Genomic DNA, 17,225 nt, shown 5'->3' with positions numbered 1-17,225 from the left:
ACATACCTTTGGGGCTGGTGGGCCACCAGGACCCTGCCCTGTCCGCCTCTCTTCTTAGTGGACTGTCAGTTCTGCTTCCTGTTCCCATTCCGTTTCCATGTGAAGCGCTGTGACTCACGGGGCCAGCTCTCCCTATGGGACACAGTCCAGCGAGGCTTCAGCAGGGAAAAGAAGCCCCGTGCTCCGGGAGCCTCCTGCTCTGCAGGCCTGGCGTGGGCCGGGCTTCCCCTGGTGGCCATCTGGGGAACAGCAGCTGTCCTGGAAGAGGGACGCCAGGCAGGTGCCCGCCTGCAGCCACTTCCCCTGTCACAAAAGGACCCTTTGGTGCTCTTCTTTGTAAGATTTCCTTTACAGAGACAAACTAAAAATTCCCCTATCCCTTTTGTCCTGTGAATCCTATAAGATGTATAAGAAGGAGAAACACTGAGAGTTGAGTTGTCAAACAATCTGCTGCTCTAACTATCCAGAGAAGCTGGCGTTTGGGCGTGAGCCATGCACAAGGCGAGAAGAGAGTAGCGTAATTGTCACGTGGATTTTTAGTTTTCACCAAGAAGGGCAGGTTGAGGGTGGACTTGCAGGCTTCTTTGGGGCTGCTTTGGGGACTTGGGGCCAGTTGTTTGGAGCAGAACCTTTGGGTAGCTGGGCTTCTCAGAGCAGCCTCTGTCAAAGCCCGGTGCACCCAGGGCCATGAGAGCACGGAGAGCTGCTGCCCAGAGCTTCAAGGAGGGGGTCTAGTGGCCTTCCGGAGCGCAGTTTGTTGGCGCGGCAGCAGGTGGCCGGTGTGAGCTGAACAGCAGCAGCATGATGGGTGAGGAGCTGGCTCCTGGGCCCTGGTGACTGAGTGGGCTACAGTCCTGCCCTGCCTCTGCTGGCACGCACCCTGCTGGGCACCCAGCACTGTTCTGAGACCCTCCAGGGAAGGGGCCCTGACCTTCCACCATGGGATGTAGCCCGCTGTGGGTGTGCAGCAGGTGGGCAAGAATAGGGGTGAACGGATGATGATGGACGGATGGAGGCGCCCTGAGAATCCCTGAACTGTGGTGGAGGGAAACAGAAATGAGCGTGCTCAGCTCGGCAGGGCCACCCCACACACACACCCATGGCTGTCTGTAGGAAGCAGTTGGCTTCCTGGAAGAGGCTGGCCCAAGGGTGTTTCCTGATCCTCAGGGCAGCAGGCGGCACCACCTTATCCATTTCTCAGGGGTGGACGCAGGAGGGCGAGGACACACTTATCCACAGGGGGGCTTAAAAGCCATGGAGATGGAAAGAACTGAGCTGTGTGTGTCTGAAGGCTGGAGAGGGACCACCAGCCGGATCCCTATGAAGGCATCAGGTGGGATGCGTGAGCTGCTGCTGTCCGCCCCTGAGCCCTGCGCACGGATCCCCATGCTGCAGAGGGAGAGCCTGGCTCTGTGCTGGGGGGACTCCCAGCAGGCAGCCCCTCATGGGGACAGCCCTCTGACAGGATTGTCTGATGAAGGCGCCAGCCCAGGTCTTCCTTGCTCCAGGCTTGCCGGAATGGTCCCCCAAACACAGGAGTGGGAGGGAACACAGAAGATTCAGGTTGCTGCTGGCATTTCATATATCAGTGTCTGAAGAAAAACACCTTTCCCTGAAGCGGCAGCATCGTCTCCTCAATCTCTGACTTTGACACTTCCACCTTCAATATAAGAGAACCAGGTGGCCATCTTTGCCCTTGTGAGGCACTGGGTTTGATCCTTATAGACCGGGAAAGGTCTCACGGTCCTTTGAGATAAGAGCTGCCAACCAGCTCTCTGTCCAGTCTGAACCTGGCGTCCCCTGCCTCGCTGCCTCGGCAGAGCAGTGCTTACCAACCAGGGCGTCTGCGTTGTTGACCTTGTTCCACTTTCTGGGCACTGTTCTGACTTTGTCTCCTACCTCCTTCGCCGTCCTTTCAATTTCGAGTGTCTTCACTTTTGATTTCTAAGAAGTTGCTCTTATTCTCAGACCTTTCAAGACAGCGTCCTGCTCTTTTGTTGGTGGGTATCAAAGTCTGGGTTTTCTTAGTGTTTCTTTTAAAAAGATTAAGATGCAAATTGAAAGCTCGATCCTGGGGCTTGTGGATGGTGCACACAGGGTCTTTTGTTGAGGGACCCCAATATCAGAATTTGTGGGTCACTGGAGGGAGACCTTCCTGGGCTCACATAATAGGCGAATAGTGTGTGGCCTCTGTGTTTGCTGTGCCCAAGTCCCCAAGCCCCAGGGTCCTGCAGGGGGACCCCCATTTCCTCCTGGATTGCAGGCTGTTCCCTGGCATGACCTGGCCTGCATACCCAGCCTCCCTCCCTGCGGGCACCTGAGTGGCAGCTTCTTTCTCGGGCGCCGCTCATCCTCCTGGGTTTTGTTGATGTCACCGGTCTGGGGTTGTCCCTAGTCCTAGCTCTCTGACCTTGTGAGTCTGACTTAGATTTCTTAGACTGCCTTACAGTGGTTCAGGAGGGGACTGGAGACAAACACTGTGTATTTAATTTGCCATGTGTAACTGGACACCTGAGCCAGTCAGCTTTCAAGAATCGTTTAGCAGAGAAAGAGCTGAGTCGAGACCTTTCTAGAATTAAGTACAACTGGAGGCTACAATCCAGCCATCATATTTGAGAGAGAAAGCATCAGACATGTAGAAATCAGCATTCAAGGTGTTACAGGGCGACTCCCGGGGAAGCGGACGGTGGCTTTTATTTTACCCCTTTCTTTCTTCCTCTCTTTTTAAAAAACTTTTTTAGTAGTAGATGGACACAATATCTTTACTTATGATTTTTATGGTGCTGAGGATCAAACCCAGTGTCTCACATGTGAGAGGCGGGCGCTCTGACACGAGCCCCAACCCAGCCTGTCTGTCTTTCTCTTTCTTTCTTCCTCTCTTCTTTCTGCCTCCCTCTCCCTTTCTCTCTCTCTCTCTCTTCCTGTCCTCTTTCTTTCTTTCAAGACTCTGAACAAAACCAGTTGTTTCTACCAACACATTGTGTTGCCATACATCTTCTTTAGACCACTCCCCAAATTCCCACATTTCTAGCCATTCGTGTCTGTGAAATGCTCGTTGGAGGCTGACCGTGGCACATACGTGAGACACGGTCCTCACACTCGTTTTCACCCCATTTCTCTTCTTCCTGTGAGAGCAACACAATTGCACTAACAGGAAACACTGGTAAGAGGTGGAGGCAGTCGGCCCCACCCCGGTGGCGGGCTCGGCTGGCTGTGTCAGGTGGGCGTTGACCCCTGGGTCCTCACGGTAGCCTCCCTTCTCTCCTAGGACACCGGCGTCGGGAAGTCGAGCATCGTGTGCCGGTTCGTGCAGGATCACTTCGACCACAACATCAGCCCCACCATCGGGTAAGTGCGTGCCCGCGGGTCCCCTTTCTCCTTGCTCCTTGGGGCCGTTCAGAGAGCCGTCTCCCCGCAGCTGGGCCTCAGCAGGACCGTGGTGAACATCGCCCAGCAGCGTGGATGCCACGTCCGGCCTGACGTCCCTGCAGTGGGTTTTAGTTCTGCGCGCCCTCTCCTGGACTCCAGCAGCACGGTTCTGCACACCGCGCTGCCCACGTTTCCAGACAAGAGGGTCTGGGCCAGTTCCTGGCAGTTCTGTTTCCACCACTGCTACACCTGGCACCGCCCGCAGCGGGTTTCCTCCCCTGGGCAGATCTGTCGCGGTTTCTGCCCCAGGATGGAAGGGAGGCTGGCGGTAGCTCCTTTCCCAGGCTCCTTTCACCATCTCTTGGTCAAAGCAGTGCAGAGCCAGCCCAGGTTCAAGGGCGGGGAGTGTGCCCTCTCATGGTGGGACGAGCAACAGGTTCAGGGGGGCTGCTGGGCGTGAGTGGCACTTCTGCCATGGGCACTGTTGACGATGATGTTTCATCTAGGAAATATGTTTTGCTGATTTGGGGTTTTAAAACATACGTTATATGGCTGGGTGCAGCTGTGCACACCTGGAATCCAGAGGCTCGGGAGGCGGAGGCAGGAAGAGTGCAAGTTCTAAGCCAGCCTCAGCAACTTAGAGAGGCCCTAAGCCACTTAGCAAGACCCTGTCTCTAAATAAAATATAAAATGGGCTGGGGACGTGACTCAGGAGTAAGTGACCCCCCGAGTTCAATCCCAGGTACAAAAAAGAAAACCCAAGAGAAATTATATGGAAACTCTGATTTCTGCTTGATTTTCCTATAAACCTAAAACTGCTCTAAAGATAAAGTATTAATTACTAATCATATATCAGTCTTTAAAACTGTAATGCATGTTATAGAAACATCCAGACTATACAGAAGCACATAAAATAAAATAAAAAGTGAAATCAAAGGATTTTATTTGCTCTCTAATCCCATAGTGTATGTGTGTGTGTGTGTGTATGTGTGTGTTTTCAGTATTGGGGTGTTCTTCCACTGAGCTACTTCCCCAGCCCTTTTTATTTTGTTTCTTAGTTAGAGGCAGAGTCTCGCTAAGATGCTGAGGCTGCCCTCAAACTTGCCATCCTCCCGCCTCAGCCTCCCAAGTAGCTGAGATTACAGGCGTGAGCCACCATGCCTGTCTCTTCAATTTATATAACCGCTATTTAGTATCCCAAGTGCATGCATGGTGAGTTTTCTCTGGGTCCAAAGGTCTTCAGATAGACAGACTGTACAAGTCAGGGTGTATTTCACCACACCTGGGGCTGCAGCCCGCCCTCCCAGCCCACACAGCTCTTTCTGGTTTGTTTCAGCGGCTGCCTGTGCATTTCCTTCACAGAGCAGATTAAAGAATAGTTTTTCTGATTGTAGACATTCCTGTTCACCATAAAAACCCCAAAATTCATAAAATAGAAATCGGTATATATGCAGTTATTTTTTTTTCTTTTCTTTCTTTCTTTCTTTTTTTTTTTTTTTTTTTTGGTGCTGCTGGGATTGAGCGTTTGATAGGCAAACGCTCTGCCACTGAGCGACACCCGGCCCTTTTAGTCTATTCTGCGAGGGTCTTGCTGAGTTGCCCAGGCTGGCCTCCACCCTGCCATCCTCCTCCTCAGCCCCACGTCCCTAGGTGACATCCCCAGCTGGAGGCTGCATATGTCTTGAGCACTTTTTATGATGTCACATGATCTTTAAGAACATGATGGAAGCACTATTACGAAAGTATAGTGACTGAAAATGAGGAAAACCATGAATGACAACCGACCCCACCCCTCGCCTGCCTCCCAGCAGCTCCCTGGGCAGGCCTCCCTTGGCCTCCCGCCTCTTCCTCTGTGTGTTAGTGTGTTTTTTTCCACTCAACATGACTTTGTGAATTTTATGCCATTGACTGATTTTTCAGTGACCTCATTGCTCAAGCATTTGTTGTTACATCTATGTATTATTCTTTAGGTTAAATTCAAAGCACTGGAATAACTTAGCCCAAGGGTCTGTGTTGAGGATGGGGCCGGCACTGCCAGGTGGTGTTTCAGGAAGGTGGTCCTCGCTTTTGCTGCAGCTTTAGGGATTATTTTTGGAATCCGCACGTATGATTTAGAATTCTGTTCTCTTCCTCTGAACTTCAACCTAAGCATCTGCTTGGCTCACGTCCTGTGGCAGCGCAGTAGTGGCCCCATGGCCTGGCTTCCCAGCATGGGACACACACTGTTTCTGGAGCTCCTGTCCTTCCTTGAGTTGGTGACTTGGAGCCGGGCATCCAGAGCTGACCATGCTGCGTGCATGGGTGGGTGCTCGTGCTGCACACTGCACCATTCCTCGTCACCAGTGTTTTGTCAGTATTGCTTTTGCCTGCTTTGCTCATTGCTATGTCCTGCCTCGTCACTCGGTTCATGTCCCCGGCCCCAGTGCAGCACCCCACGGGCCTCCCCCAGCCCAGAGCAGCGAGGTGACCAGTTAAGGTGCACACTCCGCCTGGGCGGGTCAGGGCGGGCGGCCAGATGGTGGAGTGCAGCCATCAGCCTGAGGGCTCTGGCCAGGCAGGGCTGAGGGTAGTAAGGGGGAGACCCCCGATTCTGTACCCCTGAAGACCCCCGTCCACATCTGCCAAGAATCAGAACTTAAGGAAGACACCATTATTACACCTCAAAAACTGATCCGATGCAATGTGATGCCTCCCATCTAGCTCAGACCTCAACTTCTCCAGTTGCTCTTAGTTCTATTTTTTATTCTCAGCAGTTCCAGTGCAGCCCAGAGCCTGGTGCACACTAGGCCAGCTATCCCCTCCCACTGAGCTGGGCTCCAGCCCCTCTCCAGTTGCCCTTAAAATAGCTTTGAAAGCTGTTTCTCCCTAACCCGGGGCACAGCCAAGGTTCACAGCCGTGTTTGTTGTTTATCTCTTTCCTCCATCTAAACAGTCCCCTGCCCTCTGTTTGCCTGCTCTTCACAGCACCGGCTCACCTGAGGGTCCGGGCCAGCTCTCCTAGAGTCCACACACTCCACTTGCCTGATTGTTTCCTGTGTGATTAAATCCAGATTAAACACTTTTGGCCGGAGGTAGATGAGTGTTCGTCATTCCCTCACTTTGGGAAGATTCTTATGTCAGGTTGTCCCACTACTGGGGATGCTTGCTATTTGGGGTTGGGGGAGTACAGGAATCTAGGGGTGCTCTATCACTGAACTACCCACGTGCACACCTTTTTAATTTTTGAGACAATGTCTTGCTAAGTTGCCAAGGCCGACCTCCAACTTGTGATCCTCTTGCCTCAGCCTCCCGAGTTGCTGGGGTGACGGGGGTGCACTATAGTGTCTGGCTGCTTGGTATTTTTTTTTAGATGGACCTTTATTTTATTTATTTGTATGCAGTTCTGAGAATCGAACCTAGTGCCTCATGCATGCCAGGCAAGTGCTCGACCACTGAGCCACAACCCCAGCCCTGCTTGGTATTTTTTGAATGAGAATTTTTTGCTCACAGGAGTCAAGACTATTAAATATTGAATTTCTGCCCTTTCATCAGCACAAAGAAAACCCTTAAGAGAAAATGCACAAAGAAGAAAATAGCAAGTGCTTCATGATCTTCTGAGACTTTAAAATCCCGCCCCCCGCCCCCCGCCTTTTTTAATAGAGAAAACATAAGTTTTGCGGCTGCTCATCTTTCCCTTACACTGTGCGGGCAGGCTGGGGCTTACCTGGGGCCTGGCTGGCTGCAGCTGGCTTTGGGAGCCGATCAGTGGGGACAGTATGCAGGACAACTTTCTTTTTTGTTTTCTGTTCAGTCAAAGCCCCAAAGTACCAAAACACAAGCTTCCTTTTTACTCTTGTTGTAAGGGTCAGTGCTGAGCCCCTAAGGTCATGTGTACGCCCCTTTCCTAAAGCTGGCTGTTGTCTTGGAGCAGTTGGAGCTGCACTTTAAAGTCTGAGAGAGCATCCGTGTTGTGGTTCGGAAACGTGCTTGCTCTCCTGCACAGTGCAGAACCTCTTCCTCCAGCCTGTGCACCCGCTGTCCGGTTCTCCGAGCACCAGTGCTCTTTCCCTGCTGAGGCTTAACAAGAACCGCTGGCCCAAGTAACGTGGGGTGTCCACTCTCTCTCCAGGGCGTCCTTCATGACCAAAACTGTGCCTTGCGGAAATGAGCTTCACAAGTTCCTCATCTGGGACACTGCTGGTCAGGAACGGGTGAGTGTCGCCAGGTGGCTTTCTGGGGAACCCAGGAGGGCTTCCGAGGGTCCCGGGGCGGACAAGGCTCTCGGTTGCCAATCACAGAAGCCAGGCTCCAGGGGACTCAGGCAGAGAGAACGCTTCTCCGCTGTGTGCGCTCCCAGCGGGCGCTCAGGGAGAGGCCGGGGTGCTCAGAGGGGCCATCTGTCACAACGCCTGCTGCCCCTGCGTCTCCTTTCCCCTCCTGACTCCTTTCCACGCTCCAGGTTGCCCACCTTAGGCACCCCGCAGGAGAGCCTCTCCACCCAGAGCACCTGCCCCGCACCTGCAGGTCCCAGGGCCTGGGCTGGGGTCACTGCTCACCCCTTCAGCAGGAGGAGAAAGGGACTCCTTCTCGGGCACACCTCCCCTCCCGCATTCCGCATTCCAAGGGACTTGGTCCCCCTCCTGGCAGGGCTAGGTGATGACAGGACCCTGGAAGGAAGCTGTCACAGTTGCTGGAAGTCAGGTGGCTTTGTTTCCAGGGAAAAGCTGGGTCGTCTTACTGGAAAGTGGGAGAACAGGTGCTCAGCTCCCAGAAGGAGCGGCCGACTTGTTGCGTGTTCTTAATTCTCCTTATTTGCTGAAAACACGTATATGGAGAAGATCACATGCCCTGCTAATAAGGCATAAAGCTAAAATCTGAGTCCCAGCAGTCTGGGACCTGAGCATTATCGTTTTGTTTTGATATAAAACCACACAAAAGCCATATGTTTGAAAGTAAAATTATCCAAACTCCCACCACCCAGATAGTTCCAACATGAGCATTAGATGATCATTTTTCATCTGCTTCTCTCCCTGTTGATGATTTTTATTGGTGAAATCATGGTTCTTTGCAGTGTGTTGTTCTCATTTGATAATATAGTGTCACCAAGGAGAGATTTCTAAGCAGTGTGTGACATCTATTCTAATACACCATTCAAAGCCTTGACAGCGTTTGATGAAACTTGGTATGTTGTTGAGATTTTCAGTTGATCATATTTCTCATGATCATAATTGCTGCTTTCCCTCACTTTGGCTGTCGGCTGTAGACGTCTGCGACTCTATTAATATATTGAAGCTTCGTTTTCCTTTTCCAGTGCTGGGAGCACACTCAGAGCCTTGGGCGAGCTCGGCAAGTGTCCTGCCACTGAGCTGCACCCCAGCCTGCATCCATAATCTTAAAAGTGATATTTTTGTAGGTCTGGGGTCCATGGCAGGACGTTCTTCCTTGGTGCTTCTGGGAACAGGATTTAATTGGGGTGACGATTCCAGGTGAATGCCTTCAGGGTCCAGTTTTGTGGACAGCGTGACCAATGTTTGGAGGCCTGTGGTCACCTGGTCTGTGCAGCCCTTGGAGGCCAGCCTGGTTCCCTTGGGGCTGCAGGTCCACTCCTCCCTGATGGAGTCTCGTAGCTGCAGGGATGTCTGTCTTCAGGGCTTTGGGCAGCCCTGCGCTGGCTCTAACTGCCCCAGTATTGGCCTTGCCTAATTCTGAGCTAAAAATAAAGCTGGTGTCTGCGGTGGCCATGGCCAGGCGTCCCGCCTTCGCGATTACTGGAGCCAGCGGACTTGACCATCTTCTATTCTCTTTGTACAAATCTGCTACTTCCCTCCCTGATTTCACAATTTCAAACCACAGTGTCCGGGTTTATGGCGTGACTGTGTCAAGGCGGCTTTCTGGGCCCTTGGAGGGACCAGCCCCACCCAGAGGCTCCCAGGAGTTAGGGACCAGCCAGTGCTGAGGAGTGGAGGTGCAGCCCCAGCTCTGCCTGCCACATGTCAAGGAGAGGGCCCACTCACTGTCCAGTCCTGGCTCTCTTTTGGCTGGGCACAGACTTATGCATTCTGGAAAAATCATTTTTCCCTCTGAGCGCTGCAAATGTCAAAGGATCCTCCTCCTTCCCTTTGTATAAGAGGCAGTGCGACCTCCACACGCTGCCCAGATGGTGTTCTCTTCATCCAGGCTCTGGCCTCCTTCCTGCAGGGTGGGAGGAGAGGTGTGGCCATCTCCTGGAGGAGTCTTTAAAAGTCGGCTGTTGAATCCAGCTAGTTAGCAGCCGAACATTTTCAACATTTGCGCATTCAGGGTGGTTCCCAGGAGGACAGGGAGAGGGGAGGGTGCCCCTGGGTCCCTGTGTTGGCCTCTGCGGGCTTTGGAGGGCTACTACCTTATGCATGTGGGGAGACTTTTTAATAGCACGTCCCCCTCTCTACATAGGAAGCTCTAACAAAGAAGGACGTTTGGAGGGAGCTGAACGGGAAAGAATGGCTTGGTGACACAGGAGGAGCCTCAGTGCCCCACCCTGTGTGCAGGAGCCACACCTGAGTGGTCCCCGGGGCACAGAGGGACGCATCTGCCAGCCCGCCTTCGGTGCCCATTGGCAGGATCTGTGATGGGGCCGTGACATCTCAGTCCCTCCACTCCGCCACAGCTGTGCAGAATGCTCCTCGTTCGCTGGCCAGCTCCTCTTGATGGTGGAGGAATAGGGACGTTGTGCAAGGATCGGGCTGAGCGTCCCTCACCCAGAGCACCTAACGTCAGAAGGTTCCTGATCTGGGTTTTTAAAACCTTGGGATATTTGATTACGTGTAGTGAGGTACCTGGGGGACGGGACTCTGTCTAACATAGAGCTCACTGATGTCAGGTGCACACCACTCACAGGGTCTGAAGGTAATTTGTGTGGTCTCTTTGTTGCCCCTGTGTTTGGCCTTGTGTGAGGTCAGGTGTGGAGTTGTCCACCTGTGGGGTCAGGTTCATGCTCAGGTCTCAGATTCTGCACCATCTGGGGTGCTGGCTTCTGGGTGAAGATTGGTCACCTGTAACACACTTACAAATCTGCTGTGGGAGTGGACCCTGGTGGCCTCCACTTCTGTGCTGTTGGAGGAGTGGCGCTAGAACGTTCTGCGCAGTTTCGTGCAGGTGTGTTTCGGGTCTCCTGGGCATGCATGTTCAGGAGGGGAGCTGACCAGGCATACGTGTTCAGGAGGGGAGCTGACCTGACGGGTCCTGTGTGAGCTCTTGGGTTGGCAGTCAGAGGAACGGCCCAGTGGTTTCCCAAAGCACCGTCCTGCCCTGTGTCCCGGGTGCGCAGTCTCAGTCTCCACGCTCTCCCCAGTGCTGCCTGCACCCGTTCTGGGTCTGAAGGCAAGTCCTGCTTCTCTTCCAAAAGTGTCACAGCCCAGCTCTTTCTGCCCTGTGACCCATTTGGAGTTGATTTTTGTGTCTCTGGTATGGAAAGGACCCCTCTGTGCTCCATTGTCCCAGTGTGATTTGTTATAAAGACTGTCTTTGCTCAGTTAGTTGTCCTGGCATCTTTGCTGGAAACCAGCTGCCCATTTCTGAGCTTCATGTTGGTGGTCTGGGCAGGTGGCACCACGTTGTCCTGCCTGTCATTTGTGGCTTTGTGTTTAGCTTTGAGCTTGGGAAACTTGGTTCTTTCTCCAGGTGGTTTTGGCCACTCTGGCCCTTACATTTCCACATGAATTTTTATATCAGCCTGTATATGAATTTACAAAGAAAAAATCAACTGGAATTTGGATGAGGATTGTATTCAGTCTATAGAAGACTTTGGGGTTACCTAGTCCCCAACGTAGAAGTGCTCATTTACACTTTAAGTGATAAGCCAAGTTGTCTTTCATCTCTTTAGAAATAACTCCAAGATTGGAAATGGAACATGATCTCAGAGGAAAAAGTCTGAATAAAGAATTAAATCTTTTGTCTGTTTAAATGTGTTCCCCATAGTAAATTCATATAGAACCATAATCAAGATTAGTTTGTGAGGTAATCATTTAAAATTTAGCAAACCATCTTAAAATTTATGATATTTGACAAGTTGCATTTTAAAAAGGATTATTTGCACTGGTTTCATTTTTTCAGCAATATATTCTAAGCCAGGATGGGGCCTTGTTAAGTGGTGCTTTGTGCTTGAGAGCATGTGACCCGGCTCCCTGAGCAGAGGTGCCCTCTGACCTAGTTCCTGTGCCCTCCTCTTAGCTGGGAGGTGTCCCGAGCATCATGGAAAAACACAGATGAGCACGTGGTAAGCCCCTGGAGTTGCATCTCAGCCATGTAGTGTCGACTTTTTAAAAAATTTTGGTGTTGGGAATGGAACCCAGGGTCTCATGCACGCACCAGCCCACTGCCCGCCAGCCCTCACCTTTGACCTTCCATACCAGGTAGAGAGGGCCATCCTGCCTCCTCCAGGAGCCGAGGATTTCCTGGAAGCACTTGGGAATTTGGGTGCCCTGTGCTCTTGGCCAGACTTCTTGTTCCCCTTCTGTTTGTCCCCCTATCTGCCTGCCGTCCTTGGAAAGACCAGCTGAAGGGCACTGCCTCAGAGCTCCAGGCTGCTCTCCACCCAGCTGTGGTGAAAGGCAGGGTCTGGGGGCACCCGGAGAAGGCGTAGGCCCCAGAGGGCACCTGCCTTGGGCCAAGTTCACTCTCTCCAGACATCGAAGGAAACTCCTGGGCCCTCTTTCCGTCTTTGTTCAGAGTGCTGGAATCTACCTTCCAGAAAGTGGCTCACTGTTCATAGGCAGTGGCCAGAGTCAGAGGAAAAATTGACCTTGGGAAGCTCTTGAAGAGTGGGGCTCTCAGGAGCCCAGAATGAGCTCTGTGCTACCCGCTCTGCTGGCCCTGCAGCAGGACGGCCCAGCTGGACACCAGCAGCTGACGCTGCCCCAGGGTCCTGCCCCCCGCCTGCTGGGTGGAGGTGCCCCTCGCCTACTGCAGCCCCCAGGCTGTTCCGTGGGACCTTTTAATCCTCATCATGGCTGGGTGCCCTGCATTGCTGCCGCAGTGAGGGCCACAACTCAGAGCTTCGAACATTAGACTCACTGTCTTCCCCCTTGGAAGGTGTGAACTCCAAAATGGGCATCACTGGGCTGAAGCCAATGTGACCCAGGGCTCTGTGGTCCTTCCTGGAGGCGTGAGGAAGAGCCTCCCTTGCCTTTTGTTTATTCACTTTTCTCTTTTTGTGGTACTGGGGACTGAACCCAAGGTGCTCTACCACTGAGCCTCATCCCAGCCCTTTTTATTGCACTTTGAGACCCCGTCTTGCTGTAGTGCCATATTTGTGGACCCCAATAGACCTCCAGGAGGTGCAAGCACACAAGAGTCTTTATTGCAAGCTTGAGTCTGGACTCACAACTGTTCCCGACATAGCGGTCCCAGAGAGTGAGTCCCGGTTCTTTGTTCAGTGAGACTTTATAGGTTATTTGGGGGGATACTCTATGTGTCATAACATCACACAGCAAATCATTCCATACCACAGGAAAATCAAACAACAACTCTTAACATTGATTAGCACATTCACTGGTGGGAACAAGTTGGGTAAGGTGATTGGTTAGTACAAGAGGGGGATTCCTTTGAACTGATTGGTTTAGGCCATGAGGGGTGTACATGTTAAACTACATGGTTTCCCAACATGTTATCAACCACCATAAACTACTGGGGGGTCATCTGGCATCCCAGGTATTTCCCTGTCTCATGCTGATTGGTGGCTGCTAGGGGGTTGCTATGGATCCCCACCTAGCCTGACTGAGTCAGGGACACCTGGCACCGCAGACCTCTCCTGTTATTTGTAGATAAACAACTCAGCAGGGTGGGTATGTGCGTAGGAAGGCTCTGTAGGTTTTTCCAAGGACAAGGGTCATGCCCACTTCCTTGGACAGGCTTTGGTCTGAGGTAGAGGCTAGATTCTCAAAAATGGAGTCACATCAGTTTCTCATTGCTAAGTGGCCGAGGCCCTGGGACTGCAGATTTGTGCCGCGGTGCCCGCCCTTCCTTGCCTCTTGTGGAGACCCCCTGCATGGCTTGGCTGGAGCCGCCCTGTCCATCTCCAGAACCAGCAGAGCAGCATCTCTGACTCACTGCCTCCACCGATGACCTCTGATCACACGGGGCCACCCAGATAATCCAAGGTCATCTCCCCACCTGAAGGTCGGCGGACTGGCAACCTTAGTTCCCTCTTGCCTCAAACAGGACACAGCGCAGGCCCTGGGGACTGGGGAGGGGCATCCTTGAGGCCACTATTCTTCCTGCCACACTCCAGGGTCCCCAGGGCCTGGTGGCTGCTGGCACATACCACGTGTTCAGTGATGCACTAAGTATGTCTCTGTTTCATCAGTTTAAGCAACATTTCCTTTCAGGGAAGCTACACGGGAGTGGGAGAAGAGTGCAACTTGGAGCCAAAAGACCTGTGTTCAGGTCCACTTTTGCCATTTAGGAGCTGTGGGGCGACAGCTCACATGACCACGCTGAGCCTAAGTCTGTCTTCTGTGCTTGCTGTCCCAGGGCCATTGAGTCACACAGCACGTGGTTCAGTCATTAGGTATCTGTGGAGTCCTGCTGTGGGCCAGAGGAGGGCTCAGGCCGTGTTCCTAGGGTGGGGCCACTGCGACTGGGAACTGTGTGGGAGTGGCCCTGGGGGTGTTCAGGGGCAGGTCAGGCCTGGGTGGCTGTGTGTTCCAGGATCAGGAGGAGCCCAGGAGCGGGTCTTGGACACCAGCGTGGGGAGCTCAGGTCTGCACTGGGTAAATCAGAAGGGTTTGGAAGGAGGAAGTGATACAGTCTGACTTCCAGAGAGGAAAACGGACTCTGGTGTTGAGATCCACAAGACGCCAGGTATTTGCTTCAGAGCCTCCTGGGGTGGGAGCCCAGGAGGGGCAGCAAGGAAGCCAGCAGCCGTGGTGGGGATGACCTTGAAGGTGGGGACGAGAACATGAAGTTCTTTATACACTGCTCTTGTCTTGGGTTTATTGGAAACTTCCACAACAAGAAGTTGAAGATAAATACATTCTGTGGAAACAAGTATCACAATCCAGCTGCTCAAATCAGGATCCCTCTGGCCGCTGTGGTCAGCTCAGAGGCCACTGCACTGTCCAGATGCCCAGCACCCGGTCAAGGAAGGTCACCCTGCTTGGAGAGGAGGCAGTGGCAGGGACAGGGCCCCGGGGCAGGTCTAAGGCTGTTGGGGGACCCAGACCCCGCTCTTGTATGGCATCTGTGTGATCGGGTCACTGGGGGACTCTCTGGGGCTGCGCAGATGGGCTGCTCTGGCCCACCGTCTATGCCTGAGCCCAGGAGAGCCCCGGATCCGCTTTTTCCTCCTGCGTGCCTGCTGCGTCCTGTCTAAGGCTGGCCTGCTGTTGCACCCTGCAGGGCATTGCCTTGGGCAGGGTGTAAGACCCCAGAGACAGCCGAGCGGGGAGGACAGGAAGAGGGGCAGTGACCACCTTCCTCCAATGCTGGTGCCCACACCAGGTCATTTTTTTGCAGATGCCTGGGTCAGCGGCTGCCTGTGACATGACAACTAGGAAGGTGGGGCCGCCCTCTGGACTTTAGGAAATTCCTGTTGCCCACAGACAGCTCATAGCTGAGGCTCACTGCCCTGGGGGGGTGGTTTCATGGGTGGCCTTTTTGACTGATCCACGCCCTCCCCCAGGCCCTGACTCATGGAGAGAAGTCTGTTTCCTGCTAAGAAGGTTCACCCTGCACCTGCAGAAAGGAGGCCTGGGCTCCTAGGTCACCCTAACCCAGTTCTTCCTGGCACTTCACCTCTACCTGGGACCCCTGCTGTAAGAAGCTCTGACCCCAGTGATTAGGAAAGAAAGAGAAGTCTTGTCATTGCTCGAGTCAGAGTCAGGCATCGCATGGTGCTGAATACTTTCTCAAACAATTCAGACACAGCAGAGCGAGGAGCGCTGCCCTCTGAGGTCCCCAGCAGGATCTGCTGCAGGAGCTCAGCCTCTGTCTCCTGCCGTTCCCCTCGCTGTCCTTAGGTCCTTAGTGGCCAGTCTGGATGGCGCTCTGCTTCCTCGCTCTGCTTCCTCTGAGAGAGGGTGTTGTGAGGGAAGGAAGACACCCTGGGGATGTGTTTCCATTCTTTTGCTGACTCTGGAATGTCAGGAATCTTCTCTCCTGCTTCCTTCTCTTAATCCCCAGCTCTGTGGCTTCAGGACACAGGCCTTTGGGGACAGTGTCTGGAGACTGGGTGGGCCTATGATTGAGTGGCTCCTGAGGCAGACCCCCATGCTGTCATGGTCACAGACCAGTGCTGGACATCCTGCTGTGAAACCCCTCTTGCATTCCAGCCTGGGCGCTCTGCTGAGCTCCTTCTTCTCCAGGAGGCAGAGTCCAGCACAAGCTGCGCCTTGGAAATGTAGTGGTCATCCACCACCTCGCACTCCTGACCACAGGAGCATGTTGCCATGAGATTTCTGATGCCACCAACCTGCACTGAAGGGTTCTTGCCTCAAGTGGACAGGGTGGTCTGAGGGTTAGGGGGTCTACTGAGTCACGTGTGCATCATGCAGCTGAGCCCTGTGTGTGTGCATGTGTGTGCGTGCGTGTGTGCGTGCGTGCGTGCGCATGCTCACACATGCAGGCGGGTGTGGGACAGGAAGAAGTGAGTGTGTTGCAAGTGCGGCAGTCGGAAGAGCAAGGCTGGGAGCTGGCTTCGCCCAGAGCCCCTGGTCCTTGTGCGATGAGCGAGTGCTGACACGGAGCTGGAAGAACCAGGCTGTCGTTGCTGACCTCATTTCCATTTGACAAGATTTGAAAACCAAGACAGAGCCAGGCCAGGCCTGGGACTGTCTCAGAGCCCCCTTCCTGTCAGGCCGTGCTCTAAGGTGGCTCTAAGCGCTGCAGGTTCCTGGGTGTTGATGTGGACAACCTGAAACAAGGCATAGGAGGTGCTGGGAACTCAGAGTCAAGACCAAGAGGGACAGGTGCCTTCACGGCAGGCTGGGCTGCCCTTTTTGTGCCCATGGTTCCCCGTGCACCTCCGGGGCAGCAGCACTATGTCTCGTGTCTCTCAAGCCCATTTTGCCAAGAAACCTTTTCCCCCAAAAGTGCCTGAAGGCCTCGATGCCCACAGGGGATGCTGGGAGTCACTGAATGATGCCATCTCGCCCACATGCCATCGAGTGTTCTTCTGGAACCTGGGCTTGATGGTTCTCTGGTGTCCCGTGCTGTGGTCCACTAGAACCACATTCCCACTCCTGGTGGCCAGGCCTTGAGGTTGGAGAGGAGAGTGAGTCATGGTGCCCTTGTGAGGGCTCTGTGTCCTCGAGAGGCCCAGCGCTGAGTCAGTGTGTGGACGCGTATGAGGCCACGCCCATCTATCCTCTGCCCTGCTGGAGGTGGGTCTGGAGTGCCCCAAAGGCCCTTTGTGGGAGGCTGGGTCCCCAGGGTGGTGCTCTGGGGAGGAGGTGGGACTTTGCGGGAGGCCTTTCAGGTTGTCAGGGACGTGCCCTTTGTTGGGGAGACAGGCCCTGGTCTCCCACTTTTCCTGTCTGTTGCTGCCTGGCTCACGGTGAGCGGAACTTTGTCATGATGTGCTGCCCAGAGCCTCGGGGTGACCCCCAACGGACTGACGCTGCCCGGATGCACACCAGAATAAGCCTGTTGTCTTCCTGAGTTGGTCACGGCAGGCATTTCATGACAGTGATGCAGAGCTGACACATATCCCCCCGTGAGCACTGTCCAGGGAGCTGGAGTGCTTGACCTCCCTCCCCCCTTACAGAGAGACACCCTGGGCAGACCCCTTCCTCCGTATGCTGGACAGCTGTGGTTAAGAGCCACTGAGGACGTGGACACCTGCTCTTTTGAAGATGAGCATTGCCTTTCACAATTCCCCGGCTGCTTCCAAACAATTAAAT

At 53.6% G+C, this 17,225-nt stretch overlaps 1 protein-coding gene across 2 annotated transcripts in view; it reads left to right on the top strand.

Annotated features, from left to right (window-relative positions):
* The window catches only part of Rab31 (RAB31, member RAS oncogene family), an 87,432-nt gene that overhangs the window by 42,372 nt on the left and 27,835 nt on the right, over positions 1 to 17,225 (top strand). For both annotated transcript variants that reach the window (XM_077792232.1, XM_026412446.2), the window contains exons 2-3: positions 3,269 to 3,348; positions 7,478 to 7,559. In XM_077792232.1, the coding sequence (XP_077648358.1) occupies positions 3,269 to 3,348; positions 7,478 to 7,559 (162 nt within the window). The remainder of the gene's footprint in view (positions 1 to 3,268; positions 3,349 to 7,477; positions 7,560 to 17,225) is intronic.

This window comes from Urocitellus parryii, chromosome 13 (genome assembly GCF_045843805.1).
Source record: "Urocitellus parryii isolate mUroPar1 chromosome 13, mUroPar1.hap1, whole genome shotgun sequence".
NCBI classification, from domain to species: Eukaryota; Metazoa; Chordata; class Mammalia; order Rodentia; family Sciuridae; genus Urocitellus; species Urocitellus parryii.
The sequence above is the reverse complement of the archived record's forward strand: the minus strand, read 5'-3'. Positions and strand labels throughout refer to the sequence as shown.